At 35.8% G+C, this 25069-nt stretch overlaps 1 protein-coding gene across 1 annotated transcript in view; it reads right to left on the bottom strand.

Annotated features, from left to right (window-relative positions):
• The window catches only part of Il1rapl1 (interleukin 1 receptor accessory protein like 1), a 1275516-nt gene that overhangs the window by 33305 nt on the left and 1217142 nt on the right, over nucleotides 1–25069 (bottom strand). Inside the window, exons 7-8 of the mRNA XM_048449782.3 lie at nucleotides 17274–17406; nucleotides 14948–15093 (exon numbers count right to left, since the gene is read on the bottom strand). Of these exons, the coding sequence (XP_048305739.1) occupies nucleotides 14948–15093; nucleotides 17274–17406 (279 nt within the window). The remainder of the gene's footprint in view (nucleotides 1–14947; nucleotides 15094–17273; nucleotides 17407–25069) is intronic.

Raw genomic sequence — 25069 nt, 5'->3', positions numbered from 1 at the left:
GACTTTTCAGAAAGACTCCGGGCCAGCCACATTCAGAGAATCCGGCCTCATTCAGAGAATCTGGCTGGATCACATGCTCGCTCAATCCCAGTCAACTGGCCTTGGTGAACTCTCATTAAATCAGTCCCCTTGTATCAGTGGGTGCCCTGAACATGCCCGATCTCGTCTGGATCTTTGCTTTTCCTTGTCCCTTCTGACCAAGAACGCTTCTGTCCCAGATTTCTCATGTCATGGTCCTTTTCTTCATTTCACTCCTATTTTCCTGTGTTCTCCTCTCTACTGCCTCCTCCCCCTTCTTTTGTTCTCTCTCTCTCTCTCTCTCTCTCTCTCTCTCTCTCTCTCTCTCTCTGTGTGTGTGTGTGTGTGTGTGTGTGTGTGTGTGTGTGTGTGTGTGCATGTGTAAGGATATGTGTATGAATGTATGAGTATCTGCAAGCACACACTTTGAAGAAGAGTCTCACTGAATATTGTAGGTTGTCTATGTACCCTAAGCAGGTTTCAAACTCCTGATTCTTCTAGATGAGTGCTGGACTTTATGCATGTGCCACTGTGTCTGGCTAGCCTCATTGTTTCTTAAATCTTTGCTCATATAACAGCATGTGAAAGTCTTCCACCAACCACTCATTTTAAGTAGGAAAAAAAAGAATTCTGGACTCACTTATATTTTTCTGTAGTTTTGTTACCATATAATATAACATTCAGTTTTCATATTACTATCTATAATAATAGTTAATGAATTAATTTGGGTTTTTGAGACAAGGTTTTTCTGTGTTACAGTCCTAGCTGTCCTGGAACTTGCTCTGTAGACCAGGCTGGCCTTGAACTCACAGAGATCTGCATGCCTTTGCCTCCCAACTTCTGGGATAAAAGGCATGTGCCACCACCACCTGGCTTTTTATTTTCTGACTTGATGAAATATAAATTCCATGATGGTGAATCTTTGGTATTTTTTTCTGTTTGTGTTTTTCAATTTTTTAAATTATTTTCAGTACTTATCTAAGGACCCTTGAAAACTGCCTGATGTAGTATAGAAACCCAATGATGATCTGTTGAATAAATGAATAACTAGATAAATGCTTAAGAATGCACAGTTTTCAAGTAAAAATTTATTTATTTCTACTCTAAAATTCCAATATCCCTTTGAGTGATTTTTGGTTCAGTGTATCATAATGTTCAGGCAGCTGAAGAAGTATAATTAAGAATATCCATTTCATTACTTGGTTAAAATATACATTATACATAATGAACCTGGGACTGAGAAAATGACTAAGCTTGTAAAGTTCTTGCTGTGAAAACATGATGACCTAAGTTCAAGCCCAAGTGTAGTGGCCCTTGCATGCCCAGCACTCAGGATGTGGACAAGAAGACCCCTGCTGACTGCTAGTTAGCTAGTATCACTGATTTTGTGAGATCCAGTTGCAGTGAAAGGTCCTATTTTAAATGTCTCAAAAAATAAGTTGGGAAGAGAAATAAGAAAAGCCACTCAATGTCAACCTCTGGCCTAACTAAACACACACACACACACACACACACACACACACACACACACACACGGGGGGGGTGGACGTTAGAGCATAGAGGTAAAAGCTATCTTTCATTCATGAATATGGCACTAATATAATATTGTATAGGTGTAGAGAATTTTACAGTTTGTATTCACTTAGGATCTGAGAATCACCTCCTATTTCATTCGGATCTTACAGATGCCAGGCAAGTACACTGCCACTGAGATGTACCACTCACATTTAATTTTTTCATCCATTCATTAACTTCACGCTTGTCTAATGAGTACTTTCTATATAGTGGTACGCTGCCTTTTCACTCAAGTAATAAAGTAATGGAAGAAATGTATGATTATTGCCTTCATGGAGCTTCCATCTTGTAGATTCTGGCAGGCGCGCACATGTATACTACAAAGTACCCACTAATGTTTATTGAGCAATGAGGTGTCACGGTGTTCGAACTTTCATATGAATGTACCAATACTGTAAGTATCATAATCATTAGACAAGTAAGCAACACACTTAGCACATTTTGTGTATGTGTTTGTGTGATTTTGTTGGCGGATTTTAGAGATAAAAATCAATCATTGATTGGCATAGTGCAAGAGTGCCCATATGGTATGAAATGAGAAAATATATTTGTTATATGTTAGATGATTTTAGGCAAGTTTCTCCTTTTCTTATTTAGTTAATGTATATTGTTTATCTTTTAAAATTTATTTTCAAAGTAAATAACCTCTGCTTCCCCCCAAAAAAAAGTAGTTGTCTGGGAATTCATGTCATGTACCAGTTAAGTTAGTTCCCCAAATTTAGGTCAGAACAAGATGACTATGCCTCACCCCTGAGGAAAGTTAGCACTTTTCAAAATGTACTAGATGTAGTTCCTAGCATAGGTAGGGATTTATTATAAAAAACTTTTCCCCTTTGAGTATAAATATTTGAAATATCAGTATATAAGGAGTATACAAGGGACATACACATAACCACATATTTACACAAGCATACAGACAGATCAGATCCAGAGTGGGCTCTTTCATCTGAGATCTCAGAAGAGAAATCAGACAAAGAATGAGTACACTGTTGAAATAAAGAACAAAAGGGCCTCAGGTGACCAGCTTAGAAGACAGGGCTATTGTATATCACGGTGTCAAACCACACCGATGTCTAAAAGAAAATATCTTTGAAGAAAAAGTATTTGCTTTCTCTCTACTAGGAATTTCCTTCTTAACATGTCATACAAATAGACAGGCACAGATGGAATGTTACAAAACCTCTCTGGAGAGAAAATTGTCAAAGTAAAGGTGGCATTGCCATTTTACACTTTTTTGTTAAAGGATTTGATGCTTATCCTGAAAGCAATTGTCCACCAGAGGATACATTGTCACAGTTAGAACAACTGATTGTTCCATTGGGAATGCTTTGGAATGCCCAAAGAACACAGAACATCTGGGCTGCTTAGATAACCAATAAGAGCCATGTTTTCTACTTTTCTACAGAAACATTGGACTCTGATAAAAATATTATGATCTGAAGTATATTCTACTAATGGACATAGATTTATGGAACACTGTACATGTTTAAAACCTTATTGTACTACAACGTACTAAGTCGAAAGCCCTGATAAACATTAGACTTTTGCTATCATTTTAATCTTCTTTCTTTTAGGTTTTAATATATTTTCTAATTACTGAAAGCATTAAAAACAACTGTTTTGGTGAAAGTCATTGGTAATACTTTCTCTCTCGAGAAAAGTTTCATTTGAAATCTTGGTGTTTTCAGAGTTGGAGATTATTGGGGCCAAAACAGTCATCACACCCCATGCTGGTTTCTGTCTCTCAAATGGGAGTAACAGAAAGCACTTTGTCTTCTCACTTTTCAATGCTTTTGATCGCTCTCTGTTTTTGAATACATAAAGCAGTTGAGGACCATGGTGGAAAGTTTGCCTGGATTCTAAATTTGCAAATAGTTTATTGAACTTAAAAAACCCATGATGTAATGAGCAAAATTTATCATTATTCCTCCCCCAGAGAAATCATTTTACATTAGATTCTAGAATTAAATTTTCAAATTCATTCAAGTCGGGTAATTTAAGGTTCACTTTTTTTTTCTTTTTTTGAGACAGAATCTCATTCTGTTGCCCAGGTGCACATCAAACTCATTATATAGTTCAGGCTGCCCTCATATTTATTCAACCTCCCAAATCCTGGGATTATAGTCATGAACCACCATACCAGGCTTTCTTTCAGATTTTGGTAAATGCCTGTTACATTTAAGTTCGCGTGAATTAGGGAACCGTGGGAAGTCAGTGCTTTGGACTGCAGTCACATATAAGGAAGTTTGGTTTGTCTTTTGCACTAATGGGAACAAAAGGTAACTTAACACTTAAACCAGAAGGAAAGCCCTTGGGAAGAGCAGCCACTTCAACTCACTTTCAGGCTTGACAAAATGAGGCACAGAATCTTGAAACTCTGAGACTCTGAAAAATGGTTTCATATATGTTATTGTGAGTACTTAATATGTTCTTTCACGATTTCTGCCCTGAAGCTGAGGGGCAATTAGTTTGCAAATGATGAAACTGAAGAACAATGAGGCAGAGAGTTGCTCTAGGTAACAAGCAACTGAGGAGTGAAAATTAAAAGACTCTCAAGAAGCTCATTTTTTCCATCATTGTTTGTAATTTCTTTTCAGTCAATCTTCATTCATATCAGAGTTCAACTAATGATAATAATTCTTGGGTGGTTTAAAAATGATCATTGTGTGCCTTCCTGAATATACTGCTGGATTTTCTTTGTGAATTTATTTTTAATTCATTTTTATGACATTTAAATGTCCACTTTTAATTTCAAAAACTAAACCTTCATATATATTACTCTACACTGAGCAAATGCTAAAAATAGAAGATGTGCCCCAAAAGCAGAGACAAATAACTAACATATCTCTTACAGATTGCAAATGTATTTCTCAGCACTAAAAATCTAACACGAGTTACCATGGTAATCTATTGGAAATCAACATACTTTTCCTGCTATGTGACCTGAGAGAGCAGTTAGCATTTTTTATGCGTCATGTCAAATTTCTCAGTTTACTGACCTGGTTGTCAAAGTTTGACATCCAGAACTGCTTATTAAAAGTTATATCTTTTGTCTTGTATTATGACCCAGTTGTGCCATTCCTCAACCACATGCAAGAACTCACAGCCATACAAATGCACAGCCACCATCCTTCCTCCAGCACTATCACCTGGGATAGTAGTATACCTCCCACTGGAAGTAGTGATTTAGCCACTAAGTCTTATTCACGTATGTGCTTTATCTGAAACTGGTAAAAATGTATGTATCCTTACATATTTTTTAAAGTGAAATGATTTTCATTCAACAGCGTTAGATCAACTATCTTCTCTAAACAGCCTACAGTGAAGTAGTATTTCCAGTGTGATATGAAGCTTCATCAATAAAAAGGGAGATTCGATCTGCAAACAATGAGACTATGAGAGTGATTCAGAGGCATGAAGTGAGAGGGTATTAGTGAGTATTGGTCATGGGCATGCTCTCTTATCTCTTATTTCTGAGTGCATATGTTATGTGTCTGTGGTATTATGAACTAGATGATTTTGGTGGGCTTCCTTCAAATATTTTACTTTATTTTACTTTTTAAAAATAGTTTTTTATGTGTATATGTATGTGTGTTTGTGTGTGGATATGAGTGCAGGTGCCCATGAAAGCAAAATGTAGGTGTCCCATACCCTGGAGAAGAAGTTACAGGCAGTTGTGCACCACTTGACTTGAGTACTGTGAGCTGAACTCTGGTCCTTTGGAAGAGCTTCAAGTAGTTTTAACTGCGAAGTGATCTATTTGGCTCCTTTTCAAGTGTTTGAAACTGATGTACTTATTTTCCAAAATGGTAAAGTTACCTTTTTATACTACAAAGGTCTGAGTATCAGTAAATTTCAATTGCCTCATGTGAAATCTCTTTGAATTTTATAGCTTTTCTGTGAGATGCTAGGTAGGTGTTTATGCAAATTAAACTTTTGAACATATAGAACACTTTATGCTGTTGCTTGGACTATTATACTTTTTTTTCTTTTTTTCTGTATCAATGTATCATGACCAACAATATGTGGTGGTTCATTCTGATACTATACTAATCTTTCTTATACATAGTTGTGATAGGGCTGGATTCAATATTCAAATGAGGAAATTAGCAGAATTCACTGGCTATCATATATCATGTCACTACTTCGGCTTTACTATTTGCACAGATTGAACATTATGGGTAACTTGTTTGCATAGGTTACATTGTGTTATCTATATATGTACATGTTGTTGAGAGATTTCTGAATATATTTCCCTGTTAATGTATTGAACACATAGGAACTGTTGCCAACAATGAAGGCCTTTTCACTTAAGAGGTTAATCATTTTTATACTAGAAGAGCGTGCTCTATCAGGCATCTCTTGAGTAGCAAATGCATTCTAGAAAGCAAAATGTCATTGAATATGTGATGTACGTAACCTCATTAAGAACAGGGTGTGAGGGCAAAGGTGTTGACTCTACAAAAGGAACGAGGCAATTACTTGGATTTAGTCCCACTGCCTGGTTGTTCTCTGGCTTCATTCCTTTCTCTTGGACACAGTGAGCTTGAGAGAACTAGTTGCCCTTTAACTATTAGATGCTACAAATTTTATTAGTAGGATCTACTGTGGAGCTAGGGCCTTGGTATGCCAATTGTGATCCACAGTCTGGTAGCAGAAATATTAGTAATGAACTTTTTGAATTTCAAATTCTGAGTACCATCTTAGACGAATACATCTGAATTGCTTTTCCAATACACTCCCTAGGTGGTTTTCAAGAATTATAAAGCTTAAGAAGTTCAAGAACCATTTTAGGGTTGGCAAGAGACTTGACTCTAGTGGGGTTCCCAGGTGTCCAAGGAGATATCCCCAGCTTGTTCCTTGGGCAGCAGAGGAGAGGGTGCCTGAACTGACTTTGTCCCATAGCCACACTGATGAATATCTTGCATATCACCATAGAACCTTCATCTGATGATAGATGGAGATAGAGACAGAGACCCACGTTGGAACACTGGACTTAGCTCCCAAGGTCCAAATGAGGAGCAGAAGGAGGGAGAACATGAGCAAGGAAGTCAGGACCGCGAGGGGTGCACCCACCCACTGAGATGGTGGGGCTGATCTAATGGGAACTCACCAAGGCCAGCTGGACTGGGAGTTATGGAGCATGTGATCAAACTGGACACTCTGAGTGTGGCTGACAATGAGGGCAGAATGAGAAGTCAAGGACAATGGTACTGGGTTCTGATTCTACTGCATGATCCGGCTTTGTGGGAGCCTAGTCTGTTTGGATGCTCACCTTCCTAGACCTGAATGGAGCAGGGAGGACCTTGGACTTCCCACAGGGCAGGGAAACCTGACTGCTCTTTGGACAGGAGACGGAGGGGGGAGGGAGAGGGGGGGAAAAAGGAGGAAGGGAGGAGGTGGAAATTTTTAATAAAAAAAGAAGTTCAAGAATGGGGACATCTAGCTGACTTTCCAAATGGGGAAACAAATGGTCTGCCTGTGTCAATTCCTGCTATATAAACTGTTGTTCTGCTGACTTTCTGACTATCCCCATTCCAGTTGATATGATCTTGGAGGGTTTTCAAGTTGAAAATTTCAGTTTTCTTTTTTACTTTGAATTTCTCTGCTATGAGCACTTTAAGATGCTAACGCCATTTCCTGTAGGGAGGTTTCTCTCTCCACATTGTAAAACAGGGGTTCTTAATTTTTGTTCTCCAGGAATATTTGATAATGTTGGGAGATATAGGTAGGGGCAAAAGATGATGCTAAATCTACAATGTACAAGACCATTCCCATTACAGTAGAAACTTATTCAGCCCAAAATATCAATAGTGACAAAATTGAAAAGCTGCAATGGGTGAAATTATTATTATTCAGAATACATTTAATCAAATTTTTTTGATAGGGACACATTCATTACATCTATTAAGTAAGTTAGGTACTTTGAAACATATGATAGAGAAGTAAACCTACTTTATCAAGAATTTAACAATTTAGTAGACAACAAATGAAATGAAAAATATAGTTGTAAATAATGAACTATTTTTAGAGTTTCCACTCATATTCATGATTGACAAGGATTGTGGAAAACAGAAGTTTATCAATATTTGTTTTCCATATTGGTTTTGCTTGGGAAAAATAAGCAGAAAAAATAACCTAGGGTTATTCTCACTTAAATTGTATATTCTGTGTAATGAAATAGTTATCTTAAAAGTTAATTTTCATGTCTGTAAGTTTGGTGGTTTTCTTGAAATGTCCTTCATTAAAAGGAATGAAAGTAAAAGATTATTAACATCAAACAATTGGGATAATTTGTGATACTAATATTCACAATATTTTTCTAGTGTTTTTATTTGTTTTAATATTAGCAATTAAGAAAAATGTGGAATTAGAAATAGTTACTGAGTTTTCTCATATAGAAGAGAGTCAGACAAGCAAAAATTTATAAGATAGAAGAAAAATTTGACTATGAAATGTCAAATCTTATTAAAGGAAAGAAGCTGTTAAACCTGATAGGTGTGATTTGGAGTTTCTGTATGAACATGACTTAAGTTCCTAAGTACATTGGTGTTGTGTAAGGCAAGACTCATTAAAAGTGACCCTCCTATGAATATGAATTCAATCTTCCAGGGAGCTAGTGCCATATAGTACAGTAGGACATCATGATATCCCAGCAAGAGTTGACTGTTTAAAAAAAATTTCTAGTTTCAAAGATCAATGACATCAATTGGCTCTTCTTAAATCTAAGAGAGGTTTACAAGGATTTGTTATCATATTGAATCTCTCAGAGAATAAATGTACTAGACAAATAAAAGCAAGGACACAGACAGACATTACAAAGATGGCTCATTACAAGGAGGGATAAACGGTTCACTGGGTCTAAATTCATCCAGCTTTAAAACAATGCATCCTAAATTATTTGCACATTTAATTGCATTACTAAAGATATTTCCAGGACTAGAGGGTTTATTGAGCAAGTCTAATTCCTATTGATTACATTCTTTAGAGGGAGGCTGTGTGTACAGAAGAAGTGAAATGAGTTTGAGGGGAAATAGAGAAAACCTAGATGTTTATTTTTGTTAAATAGGCCTAAGTTTTTCAAATAGATACTTTTCCAGTTCTACTACCTCTTGATGTATGACTTGCCACATTATTGTAATCAATATAGTAAACATAACCATTAAGACCAGGATTGTTAATGAAGACTCGTAGCAATTCTAAAGTCAAACAAAAAAGCATAGTTTTGTGTTAAGAATATTTAGTAGCAGTGTAATTTAAAATGGAGATCATGACATTCCAATTTATATTGGTAACTATTTCCTCTTCTTTATTTAATTTTGCAAGCAAACACAATGTTAGGCACATAGAGATATGCAACAGTCATCACTAAATGCATGAATAAATGAATGAAAATTTTAGGACAGTATATTCAGACTAAAGAAAATTTATATTAAGGCAAAATTCTGAATAAGTGGGAGGTAATTGTTAGAGCTAAAGATGATAATTTCAATGAAAGATAAATTTAGAATGCAAAGAATTTTTAATCGAACACACAATTGCCACATCCTTCTCTACCTGCAGTAGGACACAGACCATGGAAGTCTTGTAGTAGCTTGTTAACATTTATTGGGCACTAAGTATGTGTCAGATGTTGTGATAAGCATTGACACATATGAGTTCATTAAATTCTCATAGCTGCTATAAGTGAAAGGACATCTTAGCACTCCCATTTTAAAGAAGACCATTGGAGACCCACATAAATGGAGTGGGTTGCCTAGGACAGAACAATTTTTCAGAAGAGTTGAGTCTTGAACACAACCAGCCTTGTTTCCAATTCCAAACCTTTAACTACTAAAGTGCTTTGTTACAGAAAATAAAGATGTCCATATTTTGAGGGCATCAAGTAGTCATCAAATTTGAGATCAAAACTTATAAGTCACTGACACAGAATCCACTTCTTTTTGGTGAGTGGAGAAATGGATAAATCTGAGGCTCAAACACATTTCTGGTGTGTATCCATTTAAAGTAGTGTTTCTTAATCTGTGGGTCATGACCCTTTTGGGATCAAATGACCCTTTCACAGAGGTCACCTAGGAACATTGGGAAGCATAGATATTTATATTATGATTAATAATAGTAGTAAAATTACAGTTATGAATGGGCAACAAAATTAATTTTGTGGTTGGGAATCGTGACAACATGAGTAAATATATTAAACGGTCACAGTGTTATGAAAATTGAGAACCACTCATTTACAGTATTGTTGTATTGGAGAAGTGTAAAAAATACAAAATGAAGAGAAAAGGAAAGATCAGAATTTGGAGGAAAACTGATTGCTTTGTGCATGTCAAGATGGCCAAGAACAACTAGAAACCCAAGCAAAGGAATCTGTGTAAATATTCAGAGACTCAGACAGTAAATTTAATCAACTATGGGCAGGAATGAGAAATAACCCAGTAACTGATATGTAAACCCTTTATTTTTGTTCTTCTTTATTTGAATTTTTTAAAAGTTGAGAATTTCATATGTGAACATTGTATTTGCATGCTTTCTGCTCTTATTTTACTCCTTCCAATTTCTTCCTTCCACATTCCTACCATTCCCTCTCAAACTCCTAATTTCATATTCTTTAATTATTATTTTCACACACACACACATATATGCATACACACACACACACACACACACACACACACACACACATGCTGCTAGATAGTGTTTCTAGAAAAGACAAGAAAACTGATTCCGAGAAATCTCAAAAATATGGTTGCCTAAACAAGACCCGCATAATGAAAATGCCAGGGAAAATTTCACACAGTCCCATATCAAGGAGAAGACCTTTGTTGGCTCTTTTTGAAGCCTGTTTCTAACTCCTGTGGTTTCTAGGCCAGACACTAGCAAAGCTAAAGGAAAAGGGGCAGTTTTCTGGAGAGAGGATTAAGACTTAGGACACTCGTAACAAATAGAACCTCATACCCCTTCTGTCTTTAACTCTCACTCTCTGACATGATCCTAATTAGCCAGCAACATTTTCTGGCTACAGGAGTCGAATAACTTTAGATATTCTTTTTTTAAAATTTATTTATGTTTTTTCTTAGGTATGCGTGCTCTGTCTACATGTATGCTTTCATGCCAGAAAGGATCCGATTATAGATGGTTGTGAGCCACCATGATTTCTGGGAATTGAACTCAGGACTTCTGAATAAAGCAGCCAGTATGCTTAACTGTTAAGCTATTACTCCATCCCCAACCTTAGATATTATTAAGATAGAAGTTTCTCTGGTCAAATTTCCTGGTAGATTTCAGGTGGGCTTTCCAAATAAAGATAGAAGGGTAATAATTAAGCATAATTAAACATACCTCAAATGTAGACTCATTTGATTGTCAGGGGTAATCTTTCCAAGAGTCCCTGCCACCCATTGAAGGACTCTGAAATCATGTTATATCAACATATTGAACGAAGAGTAACAGTAGAAGAAGTATGCTTACAGAACTTTAGATAAACTTTATCTGTCGGAAGTTATAGTTCCTAGTGCTCAAGATCTATATGAGCGGTTCCCCAGCCCATGAGTCCTGACCCCTTGGGGAGTGTCAAATGACACTTTCACAGGGGTCGCCTCAATGTCATTGGAAAGCACAGATATTTACATTATGATTCCAGACAGTAGCAAAATTATGAAGTAGCAATGAAAGTATTTTTATAGTTGGAGGTCACAACAACATGAGAAATTGTATCAAACAGTTGCAGCATTAGGAAGGTTGAGAACCTCTGATCTAGATTAAACAAGTGTTTTAGTGTATTTTGCCAAGGACAAGTTTAAAAGGAAGATTTCAAAAACCCATAAATTAAAGAAATTTTAAGTTGGTGGCAAAAACAAAAGATTAAAATTGGCAGCTTCCAGTTGTTTCTCTGAGCATTGGTCATCTGAATAATACAGAAAATTATTTGATAATTGCGTAATTGATAACCTGACAGAAGTCTGACATTCTCAAAGACATTGTCATCGAAGATCTAACCTATGGGATCATATTTGCTGTGTTCTCTCTTTCTGAACGTTGTAGGATTAGTGATGTTACAATGATGCTACATGCTGACCAAAGTCTTTCCTTGTTCTCAAGATGGTGAGTGTGGTCACTCCAGACAATGGGCCCTCTGAGATAAGATGACATCCATTAATGCCTTGCAAAGAAAGACTCCATGTCTTCAACTCCCTTAAAAGAAGGTGCACATTCACTTTAAGTAGAGATTTTTGGAGTACACAAACTTGGAGGATTCTTTGGGGACTAATCTTAATAAGAACAAAATACTGCTTGCAGAAATACAAATTTTGAAAGGCATCATGAAAAACTTAAGCATTTGAGAGCAGCTAAAAATATTTGTCTTCCTCATATTCAGATAATCAGACGTTAATGGTATTTCTTATGAAACAATTTTCTTGATTCTGCAAAACTGTATTTTTTTCTGTGGTTGGAAGCTTTAATAGCCCTATATGCTTAACCTTAGGCTAAACGTGCTAGAAATATCCTAGAGTGTATCTGACCCTTACCTGACTTCATGCCTGCCTGAAAAACCAACTTTATTAGCTTCCCCTACACATCAAATATATTGGCATTCTTTTCTTATGATAAGCCCCTGTCATCTCTTCCATGCTCCAAATGGAAATAGATGCTGTCCAAATCAATAGACTTAAAATTCTTCTTAGGTTTATTTTATGTATATGAGCATTTTGTGTGCAGGTGCATATATGTACCATATATGTGCCGGGTGACCATGCAGGTCAGAAGAGGGTATCAGCTAACCTAGAAATGGAGTTACAGATAGTTGTTAGCCACCATATGGGTGTTGGAAACTTAACTCAGGTTCTATGCAAGAATAACAAATGCTCTTAACTGCTGAGCCATCTCACTTGTCCCCAAATCAGTAGATTTTTAACATGTGCCCTAAGCTTTTCTTTACTATTTTTATCTATCTATCTATCTATCTATCTATCTATCTATCTATCTATCTATCTATTTATTATGTATACAGCATTCTGTCTGCATGGATGTCTGCAGGCCGGAAGAGGGCACCAGATCTCATTACAGATGGTTGTGAGCCACCATATGGTTGCTAGAAATTGAACTCAGGACCTTTGGAAGAGCAGCCAGGGCTCTTAACCTCTGAGCCATCTCTCCAGCCCACTATTTTAATTCTTAAGGATTACTTTAAACTCTTCATTTGGACTGTATTTAAGAGAAGTGATGAGGGAAGGTAGAAGGGGAGAGGAAAGGAAGGGAGGAGAGTGAAGAAAAATGTATAGTTCAATAAAAACAATAAAAAAAAAGCGAGTGACAAGAATGATACATAGAAAGGAGGAATGAGTAGAAGGTACCAGATAGGTTGAGTCTGGTGAAATCAAGATTCAGTAGTATCATGGCAGCTATTATCAAACATCTGATTGCTAGGATCATGTCCTGTTACACCGGAAAGTGTAAACAGGAGCCAATGGATGGACAACTAGAGAAAGAGAGATGATCTCTAACAGATCATTCCAAAGACAGAATGACTTGTCTAGAGATTGAATGTGACCCAGTATAAGCTGATACATTATTTTGAAGGTGCTGTGGCAGGATAAGTGTTAACTCTGCATCATTGAAGCTGCTCACTACACTGAGGCTGATTTTGTACGTGGGCACTCACATTCCCTCATTGTTTAACTTTAATTCTGTGTTAAGCTACAATAAGCAACATTGCTAGCTGCTGCTTACTTTTCTTCTCTCCACACTTTCCAGCATAATATGCTACTTCAATATTATAGTCACCTTGACAGTCAAGGTGTTTATTTGAATAGCTTTCAGCATCACTATTCAAAGAGAATCTGTTTCCCAATAAGGTAGGGAACAGTCTTCAGCATTCTGTCTCTTTGCAAACCTCAAAGACTCTAGGACTGAAGATATGCTTTGAAATTAAAATCATCGTAAATCTGCTGAGTAAGCAAGTACTAAACATTCTTGAAATAAGTAGACTAGAATGTTATAACTTAGCATAATGCAGAAAAACCTTTTTCTCCTCTAGTGTGCATAAAACAAATCACTAACTCAAAGGCATAGGTCACATTATGTAATTGTGTCTGATTTTAAATAATTCACACATACACACGCACAGGCACATACACACACACACCTGTGCATAAGTTGATAAAAATGCAATGGAGATAAAGTTATTACTTCAGACACTGCCCTAAATGACAACCCATCTTACTTCTAATAAGTTAATATTAATCGTGGGAGGATATCATAGATGAAAAAAACTATACAAGGTTAAAAATGTCAAGAAACATTGTATTGGAGAATCCATCAGGCATAGTTCTTGCAGTAATGAAACAACCTTCAAATCATGACACATTCTATTGCATTAAAGATAACATTAAATGACCTAATACCTATTTCCTATAACAACTACCATTTAACTAAACATCTTCTGTTTATAGGTACTGTATTGAACCCTTCCCATTTGTTATCTTCTTTTATCTTTGCAAAACACTGAAGAGTTGATAATATTTTCTCAAATCTACATATTGGAATTCTACACTCGAGAACATCTTGCTCAGGCTATATATTTGATAGTAAAGCAAGGCAAAGAAACCAAAATTCACTCGAGTCTTATTTAATCATCCATCTATGAAGCTCTCTTCTTTTGCAATCATGGTTGTCCCTTTGTGGTTTGTCATTGTCCACCAGTCTAAATTCTAAAGAAAGCTCTACCTAAATGATGCAGATGTTAACTGCTAAATGATCTTTAGATTTACAAAACCCAGAACAGCTGGATGCCCTCAGACAAAATCAAGATGTGCTTCTTTATTCTACTTCTGTGCATTAGGAAACAAAAAGCACACTAATTGCTGTGGGAATTAACTCTCAGGCCAGTTATAATTTAAAAAAAAAATACAGAACCTAACCCAGGAGGTCAACATCAATTACCAGCTTCGGGAGTGGTAGTCACACAATCAGGGATGGGGAATTGTTTTGGGTAATAAACCCCTGTTGTCCCCTGATCTTTTCTTTCCTCTCCCTACAAGTTCATATCTTTCTTTAACCAAGTTCTCTACAAACGTCATTCATCTAGGGATAAATAGCCATTTTCTCAGGTGCTAGCCATTAAATAACCCTGGCTTTCTTCTACCACATTTCACCTCAGAGTACTGACCTTTGAACAATGTGTTTATGGACATAAGTCCACTAACTCCTTCATGTACAAATGCTAATGTGATTATTTTATTTCTACCAGGTTTATGCGAAAAATAAATATAACAGTTTTATTTTACTGGAGTCCAGTGAAGTCCTTTCTGTGGAAGATTCAGCTTATCTCTCAAGCACGGAAGGTCACACTCACCTCGTTTATGAAGCAGAACACTGGCATGCCGACGTCCATTTCCATTTTCAACATAGCAGGAATAATTCCCCAGGTCACCTTCTTCCACAGAGTCAACAATTAATGAGATTGAAACTTCCTGTTCTCCAAGATGTTCCTTAAGAATTCTAAAACATAAAGGAAAACGCAACAAAAACCCCACACAAACATACACATACACATACATGAAAAAGAAAGAAATGTAGATGAATCCGAATCTGATGAGAATATACCTACAGAGTTGGTGCTCCCAACTCTGGCTAGGAATTGATGCTAAGTTAATTAAACGATAGCATGCCCTTTCCTTCTTCCCTTCTAATAAAGAAGCTTGTCTTTGGAGATGCTAATGAACTTGCAGTTAATTATCTCTCATAGGAGGACAGTCATACTGTCATGATAGAGAGGTGACGGAGACCTTGAGAAAAGTTTACAAAACGTTTTTCCTTTAAGAAGAAATATGATGTAAAAATGAGATAACAGGTTTCAAAATGTTAGGCTGGAGGCCTAATTATGTAGCGGATTATTTTTAAAAAGAGTAAGAGAGAAAGAAAACATTTCCAAGTTATTTTGACACATTGGTTGACACCTCCAGCCTGACTTACTTTTTCTTGTGATACAAACAAGTTGCAGAGTTTTAAAGAAATATGAAACCATAAACCGAGAGATAAAAATTTTGGATAAGTATTTAATTCTAACTTTTAAAATTAATGGTAAATGCTTACTAACTAATCTGATTGTGATATATTTTAGCAATCTCTCAAACAAACAGAAATTAAGCTAGGTATCCTTTTTCATGCTCCCAGTATTCCTAGTTCTAAACTCCTGCCTGGATGAATGTGTATGTATACATAATATGTATATCTTATTAGATAAATAACCTTCCAGAGCTTTTTGTCAAGGTCATACAGTCAAAGTTTATGTTTACAATACTCCTTTAGTTTTAATAATTCAAAAGTATTGGTAAATAGTAAAAGTGAAATTTAAATATAAATAATGACAAAGAAAAATTTTCATCCATATTGGAGATCTGATCATTTGGATCTTCCAGAACCCAATTGGAGCAATCCAGAGTTTGATATTGTGTATTTGTTGCCAGAGATAAGATCCCAATAGAAATTATCTTTTATGACAATTTTATACATCTTTGCTTCTTACTGAAAAACATTTTCTCTTACTTTTTTGTTAAAGTTTTAAGAGGCTTGACATTGAAAAAGGAGAAACAGCACTTAAATCCTCATATCCAGTCAGAAATATGGAATGGATAGAAAGCCTCTATATGGAAGAATATTTAGAAAATATTCATCATTTGTATTTGGATATAATCTAATTATCATTATGAAAATCATTGATCATTTGCATTATGATTAGAACTAACTTTTCATGTTCAAATATAATTTGCTTCATCACTGAATACTTTGATACTTAAACATAAGTAAATAATTATGTAACTACATTGAAAAAAAGAAGTATAAACATTATGCCCTCAAAATAGATACCTAAAAATCTAAGGGTTTCTTCTATTATCATTCCCTCTTCATAAATATTTATACATTAAAGTTAGAGTAGAAAAGATAACAAAAATTTGCATATCCGCCATCACCTCATCAAACATTTTATATTTAACTTGGTAGCTTAAATATGTAAAAATATCCAAGGGAAATATAAAGTTTGCATTTGAGTCCATGTAGTGCCTAGCTAACATTTCCTTTCAATATTTATTTTTAGAGACAGTTGTCTCATCCTAGCCCAGGCTGGCACTGAATGATCCTGTTTCCCAGGTTGGCCTTCAATTCACAGCAATTTTCTTGTCTGAGATTGTCAAGCACTATGATCACAGACATTAGCCACCACGCCTGGTTCTTCTCAGCAACTTTTAAAAGATTTTTTGAAAATAAAAAGCACAGTGATTTTTCTAAGGTTAGAATGGGCTTCTATATTTTCCATTATTATGGCTTTAGTGAGCTATTAGCAGAAGGTCCCTTTGGAAATTATTCTTATGTGGAGAAAGTGGGGGTATGTTTGTGAATATGTTCGAAACATACTGTATGAAATCCCAATGAATGAATACAAATATTTAAAATGAAAAGAATTACTCTTAAAGTTTTTGTAAATGGCATTTACATTTTGTAATTCCATAGTCAGTCTCAACAATTCTTTGCTTCTTACACAAAAAGTATCAGTTTTTCTGTTATGATAATAGAAAGATAAAATGATTAAAAGTCTTTTCTGTTTTACCTCACCCTCTCCCCACTTAGCAGAGCAAATGTTAACTCAACTGCACATGTTCAAAAGATGAAAAATAGTTTACCTAATGTCACTTTCCCAAACTCTATTTTCATCCAGATCTTCAATAAACTTCTCTCCTTTCATCCAGTAAATTAAAGGACTGACGTCTCCACTGTACCCAAAGAAAGCTCTGCAGGTGAGGTTGGCGGAGTCACCTGTGGAGAAAAGTGATGGAGAAACAACCTCAAACCATTTGTACCCACATCTTTAAAACAAATTGACTGGGAAGAACTGTACCATTCCATTGATTTGAAAGAGCTAAGAAAATAGTTGTTGAGGCATTTTCCATTTTTGTCAAGTTTATCAAATGTATCACGTTTTGGCAGTATTTATTACTTTATGGAATGAGAGTTACTTATGAGGTTTAGAAGAAGATCAGTTATCTTATAGGATATTTTTTCATTGAGGCTCCATGATATTTTTTTGTGATTAGATTGATAGATTGGGAGTGTATGAATTATTGGGAAGAATCACAGAAGGAATATTTGCCTCTCCAGGCATTCCATCAGAGCATACATGGAAAACAAAGCAGAAAATTTGTCTGGGGGAAAAGCAACTCTAGAGTCGAGAAAGTGCTGCTCAGAGACTTTGAATCCATAAGGAACACATTTTCTTAGCAAAGAAGCAATATTAGGTAGAAAACTGCCTTAAAAATGAATAAATTCATGACAATAAATATTTGGAATTTTCATCAAAGTAAATCAAGAATATGTATGGTGGAGATGAAGTTTTGTTCTGCTTTTTCAGTATTTTGCTTACTACACTTAGATTATTTTATATAATGGTAGATATAGGTTAATTGACTATTTTAATAAGCTATATATAAATTCTTGACTAAAATGTACCAATGAATCTAATGTCTCCAGAACACTCAATTTGTTCTTTGCCATTTACAACACTTTTATTTACTCAAGCTTTAACCAACATTACACAATTTTACACAACTAGATTTATCTAGTTATATGAACTTCCTGACTCCAAGTGGAACCGGAAAGTAAGAGAGGGATAGAAATCCAGTAAGAGCCTACCCCAGTAACGCGTAACAAAACACTTAGTCATGTTGCCAAATGACGAACTGAAAGGTGTGCCCCAGTGACATGTCTGCTGGCATCTAGAGTAAGCTACCTCTCTCAATTAGATGTGGCAATAGATTATGATAGTAGTCTGTATGGTTCTGTGCTCACTGAGAGCCAGGAAAGTAGTTCCTAAGGACTGGAAGCCTTCTAACTAAGCTATGAGTAGTAGTGGAGATTTCCTAAATTCTTCTTCGGACTTTTACAGGATAAGCAAAGAGGAAAGTGCAGTATACTCAGCTGGCCTCTTTTAAAGAGCTGGGCATTTTGTGCACTTGGTTCTACATTTTCAATAACAAAAATATTTTTATTGGCCAAAATAAGTATTATTATTTTAATTTTGTCAGTTGTACAAGAAAAAAATCCAAAAACACCTGTTCTAATATTTTTAAGATGTGAGTATTTTGTATTTGTTCATTTTTCAAAAATATTTTCTACCAGATTCCTAAAAATTCTGATTCTATATTTAAAAGTCATTCACCATTGGTGAGCTCGATCAGGCCAAGTTCATAAAATAGTCACAAGCTTTTTAGAGTCTAAAATGAAGCTCCTGCCAAGCTAAGTGGTACACTCGTGCAGTATCAGGAATGGAGAAGTAGAGACAAGAGGATGACAAGTCTGAGGCCAGCCTAGATAATACTGTGCATTCTTGGCCAGCTTTGGCTATTCCAGAGGAAGACCCTGTCTTTAAAAGGTCTAAGGCCCGACACTGTAGTTTAGCTATAAAGTGCTTGAGCAGCATGTTTCAGGTCCTGGGTTTGACACTCAGCAATGAAAAAGGAAAAAAAATGTTTATTACTCCTTTTTGTATACAAACATTTTTAAATGTCTTAATATTGAATTTACTTTTAGGGAACACTTAGGTTACAAAAAGATAACTGAGCATCAACATTCTTGAATACTATCTAAGTATATATTTCTATAGAATGAATATTCATATTGATTTTAAATGGAGTATGGCTTTCCTTGTGGTGGAATTACAGGTGTGTGCACTTTAACACCTGGGTGTGCATTTAAGGTTTTAGTTACTAATTTTAAGCAGCTGGAATGCCTGCTACCATGTCAATGTAGCCATAATTCACCAGCAAATCTTACACAGAATCAAGATATATAACTTAAAAGGCACATATCAATAGTGTACACAATCTGCTGTTTGAAAGATCAAGTTTAAGTTTTAAGGTGAAATTCGATGACTGTAAGTAATAAATAAAAATCTCCAGAGATTGCCTAGCTTTACAGTACAATTTGGTTAAATAAACATAGATTGCACCATGAGTATCTCAGTTTGACCTTCCTTAGCAGAGCCAACTGAAACTCTCTGGGACCTGAAATAGTCTTTCCCATTACTCTCTCCACCCCCTAAACAAAGGAGCTTTGTAGATCCCCAACTGTTACTTCTTTTCTCTTCAGGTTTTGTGCTGCTCCACCTAAGAAATGGTTCCTTGACTCATGCAATGCTGTCTTTTCCATTGCGGATTGCCTTGTCTTTGGCATTTAACTCCAGCTGCAAGACTGGTTTTATCCACATTGAGTATCCTCAGTGAGTAACTGAGGAACCTTTGGAGGGTGTAAAATGGCTTCATCATATGGGAAGATGAAGTATACGTGAAAGATGGGTGTAAAGGAACATGTAGGGAGGTACAGAGTATTGATAAGACCAGAACAGCACCAGCTCTATTCTTCTGTGTAAGCCATTTTGAACATTTTAGACTTTCTTTTTTTAATAATTAATTTATATATGTATTTAAAATTTTTACCTCCTCCCATCCACCCACTTCCTTCCCACTTCCCCCTCCCCCTCACTCTCCCAAGCACCCCCCTCCATTCTAGGTAGGTGTGCATCCAAACAGACTAGCTCCCAAAAAGCCAGTCCATGCAGCAGAATCAAAACCCAGTGTTATTATCATTGGCTTCTCAGTCTGCCCTCATTGTCAGCCACATTTAAGAAAAAAAAAAGATAAGCTGGGGGAAGGTTTGGAATAGCATCTGAAAAATAATCGTATCTGTCATGTAAAATCTATCTCTCATTGCATTTTCCAACACAGGCCTGGATTAGAAAGGATGAAGAAGGACTAAGATTACAGTACTCTGACGTTACTTACCAAGCAGTCACTGAAAATATCAGATAGTTTATACATAATTGTTTCCAAGGGTAAATAGTACATAGCAGCAATGACTATAGAATGTTATGCTTATCACAAAAGTGTTGCCAGGGAACATCTCAAAGCAGAGCTTAATAGGAAGCCTGAGACGCTGGAAGGAAACCTCAGTGATAAAACTGTTATTCCAGAGGACCAGAATTTGATTCCCAGCACCTATGTTGTTGTTTACAACCATCTGTAACACCAGTTCTATGGCGTTTGACTCTGTCTTCTAGTCTCTGTGGGTGCTGCACACATGTGACACACAGATATGTATGCACACAACACACACATACATACACACTCTCTGTCTCTCACAAACAAATCTCAAAACTTAAAAACAGTAGGTTTGACAAAATAGATGATAAAAAATACAGTTTTACTTGTATAATTTAAATGTGTCACAGTGATGCTTGTATGAGAATGAGAGAATGAGAAAGTGAGTGAGGGGGGAGAAAAGGGGGAGGGAGCAGGATGAGGCGTGAAGAACAGAAGAAAGGAGAAAGAAAAAGAGGAAGAAATTGATGAACTGATTTTGAAGTGAAACCTGCTGTTTCTCAATATAGGCCATAGGGAAAGTCAATTTGATCTGTGCTGTGCTGTGCTAAAAAGAGAGTTTTCAGTGGTTTCTCTGAATTGTATCCACTTGTGTTGCTGAACAAAAGCCTCCAGTCCTCATCCTGTGCATAACTCTGCTAGTAGGGAAGATCAATAGAGACCAGTGGAATCTCTCTACAGAGACCAGTAAAGTCCTGCTCACACTGGAACGTCTACCCAGGGCTAAAATTCTTTAGAAAAACTCAGTGACTCTGACACTTTTCACTTGGGAAATGCTGGCTAAGCAAATGTATGACACAGCTGTGATTTATATTCCAGTGTCTTGAATACATTAGAAATCCAATAAACAATGACAAGTTAGAAATATGCTTAATAGCTGTTAAATTCCCACTTGATCGTAATTCCTTTTTCATTTTGGAGAAAGGGTTTTGGCGTGTACCCCAGGCTAGCCTAGCACTCAGTATGTAACACAAACTGTCCTGCAACTCCCGTTTCTCCTTTCTCAGCTTCCCATGTGTTGGGGCTATAGGCATGTACCACCATACTCAACTTCTTGGCTTTCTTTGGTAAGTAACGTTTTATTACATCATTATTTTAAGGTTACCTGCCCATATATCTCAAAAGGCCAAATCAATCTTGTATAGTATGTTTCACATTGCAAATGTAGCGTCTCCTAATTCAGATGATTGTTTCACTAACATGTTGAGGTGAGTCCTTATCAGTGGAAAAAAGCTTATTGCCACATGGTCATAAATTCTATAAGCAGGTTGATAATCACAGTAATTAAAAGTCAAATTTTAGAAACACAATTAGTTGACTAAATCAGAAGTAATGGATGATGAATATTTGTATTTACTTTGCTACATTGTACTATAATTAATGCTCTTGAGATTATTCATAACTATAGTATCTATAGGGTGAATCAATGGATTTAGAATGAAAGCATATGAAACTTGGAAAAGATAGATGAAAAATGCAGTGAAGTTGGAAATGAGAGATTGGGGGTACATTTTGTCAAAAGACTTTTTCTGTATTATGAAATTCTCAAACAATAAGAAAAAAGTAAGATAAACTGCATTTTGGAGGTAGTGGAAAGAATAATAGAATTTCAATGTCATCTTCGTCTACATAGTAAGTTAGATGATAGCCTGTTCTTTGAAATCCTGTCTCTTTGAAATCCTGTCTTGGACAAAACAAACAAGCAAACAAACAACAAAATCTTAAAATGAAGCATAATGTGATTAACTATTTTATCTAAAAAACATATTTTTATTTTCTAAAGTATGAGTTCTTTCAAATATCCAAATGAAACACATACATAGAAACCATTTACTATTAAATTTTAGAAGTTCACTTGCTAAGAGAAAATTTTTTTGTATTACTATTTCATAATGAGACACTTTGTAGAGTTAGAATCATTCTAAACAACAACAACAACAACAAATAACTGTAAGAGATGGATCAATATCTTGTAGAATAAATTGAGTCCATGTAATAATTCCTAGACAACAAAATATGTACTGTCTCAACACATTTCTATAGACTTTAGATGGAGAAAAAGTACGATTAGGAAATGTAATTGTGCCAGGTGATAGTGGCGCACACCTTTAATCCCAGTACTCAGGAGGCAGAGGCAGGTGGATCTCTGTGAGTTCGAGGCCAGCCTGGTCCACAGAGCAAGCTCCAGGACAGTTAGGGCTGTTACACAGAAAAACCGTGTCTTGAAAAACAAACAAATATATATATTTATATATATAACAAAATAGAAATGTAAGTGACTTGGGTGTGGTGGCACATGCCTTTAATCCAAGCACCCAAGAGGCAGAAGCAGGCAGATCTTTATGAATCTAGTATGAAATTTTGCAAGGCTATACCTTATTATATTATGAGCCTGTAGAAATAAACAATGGTTAAAGGCAATTTAGTGCCAAAAATGGATTTTTCTTTTCCCCTAAAGAAGTAAGTTTGTAAGTTTGGAAAAACTTAAATTCATTTTATATATAAATATATTTATTAGATATATTTATATATGTTTATTATATAAATTCATTTTATAAATTTACATAAATGTTTAGCCTTTATGTACATATGTACACCACACATGTACCTAGTGATCACAGAGACTAAAAATGGTTGTCAGATCCCCTGGATGTGGAGTTATAGATGATTTTGAGCCACCATAAATATGCTGGGAATTGAACGCAGGTCCTCTGAATAACCAGCAATTGCTCTAAAACACTATCTCCCCACCCTCATAAGTTTTGAAAATTGAAGCTGTATTTCATGATCTGGAGAATGCTTGGAAATTGTATTAGACTTACCTCTACACAATAAGTTATCAATTTAATAATAATCTGGAAACTTGGTTTCAAACAATATAATCAAGAATTGTCATCTGGAAATTACATTTAGTTTCAAATCATACAATCAAATAAATATAAAATTAATGAGTTAAGTATCATTATACAACAACTATACTGTGTAGAATGAAATACATTATTTCTTTTTTCATTTTCTTTTTAAATTAATTTTATTGAGCTATACATTTTTCTCTGCTCTTCTCCCTTCCTCTCCCCTTCCTTTCAACCCTCTCATATGGTCCCCATTCTCCCAGTTTACTCAGGAGATCTTGTCATTTTCTACTTCCCATGTAGATAAGATCCATGTATGTCTCTCTTAGGGTGCTCCTTGTTGTCTAGGTTCTCTGAGATTGTGATTTGTAGGCTGTCTTTCTTTGCTTTATGTTTAAAAACCACTTATGAGTGAGTACATATGATAATTGTCTTTCTGGGTCTGAGTTACCTCACTCAATATGATGCTTTCTAACTCCATGCATTTGCCTACAAATTTCAAGATGGCATTATTTTTCTCTGCTGTGTAGTACTCTATTGTGTAAATGTACACTTTCCTTATCTATTCTTCAGTCGAGGGGAATTTAGGTTGTTTCCAGGTTCTGGCTATTTAAAACATTGTGGGAAAATTGTTTCTTATAAGTGGAGGATACAAAGCTCAGCAATATCAATCTTGACAGATTGAAAATCATATCTATACAATTTTCACTGGAACCTGAAACCACAAAGATAACCACAATAACAGAATGATTGTAAAGCTTTCTCTACACTGTTATCTAACATATATCTGGGTATACTTTAGTTAAAAGGAAAGCAATGAAAGGAGCGTTTAGTTAGTGCCTCTGATGACTATTCCTTGCCTGGTGCATAGGCAATGATAGAATGTTTCCCATGTATGTCTGTAGCCCTGGGTTCTATTTTCAGTACTAAACAAAGAGGTTCATATGCCAATTTGGGGAGGGAGTTTCAAGGAAGGTTATTATTTTTATAACACCAAATGATACCACTTGTTTTGAGAAAAATAAGGCTTAAAGTCTCTTTCTTTTTAATTTTTAATTAATTTATTTTTTTACTTTTTAAAAATCAGTTCGCTTAAAATTTGTTAAAATACGTTGCTACCTATGATGGTTTAATGAGAATGACCCTCATAGGCAAAAATAATTGAACACTTGGTTCCTAGTCGATGGAGTTGTTTTGGAGGAAGAGTAGGAGGTGTAGCCTCGTTGGAGGAGATGTGTCACTGGAGATGAGCCTAGAGATTTCAAAAGTCCACAGCAGGCCCAGTCTTTCCCGATCTCTGCCTCTGTTCCTCTCCCCCTTTTATGCTCTGCTTCCTGTTTATGGATTAGATGTAAGCGCTCAGCTACTGCTCACGTACCATCCCTGCCTGCTGCAACACTTTCTGCCATAATGGTCATGGACTCACCCTCTGAACCTGGAAGCAATCTGCCAATTCAATGCTTTCTTTTATCAGTTGCCTTGGACATGATGCTTCTTCCCAGCCATAGAAACTAAGACACTATCTGACAGAATTTTGATTTGACAAGGTGAGAATTCTAGAGAATTTGGGTCATTTTGTTCGAGTGTTTAAAAACGTATCTGTTAACCGTAGAATGACTTAACTTTGTCTTAAAGCTTGTATAAATTAGGAAAGGGACTCAGAGACACCCGTATTATCCCTCATCTCCCGAAGCA

This window comes from Myodes glareolus, chromosome X, assembly GCF_982192425.1.
Source record: "Myodes glareolus chromosome X, mMyoGla1.1, whole genome shotgun sequence".
NCBI lineage: Eukaryota > Metazoa > Chordata > Mammalia > Rodentia > Cricetidae > Myodes > Myodes glareolus.
The sequence above is the reverse complement of the archived record's forward strand: the minus strand, read 5'-3'. Positions and strand labels throughout refer to the sequence as shown.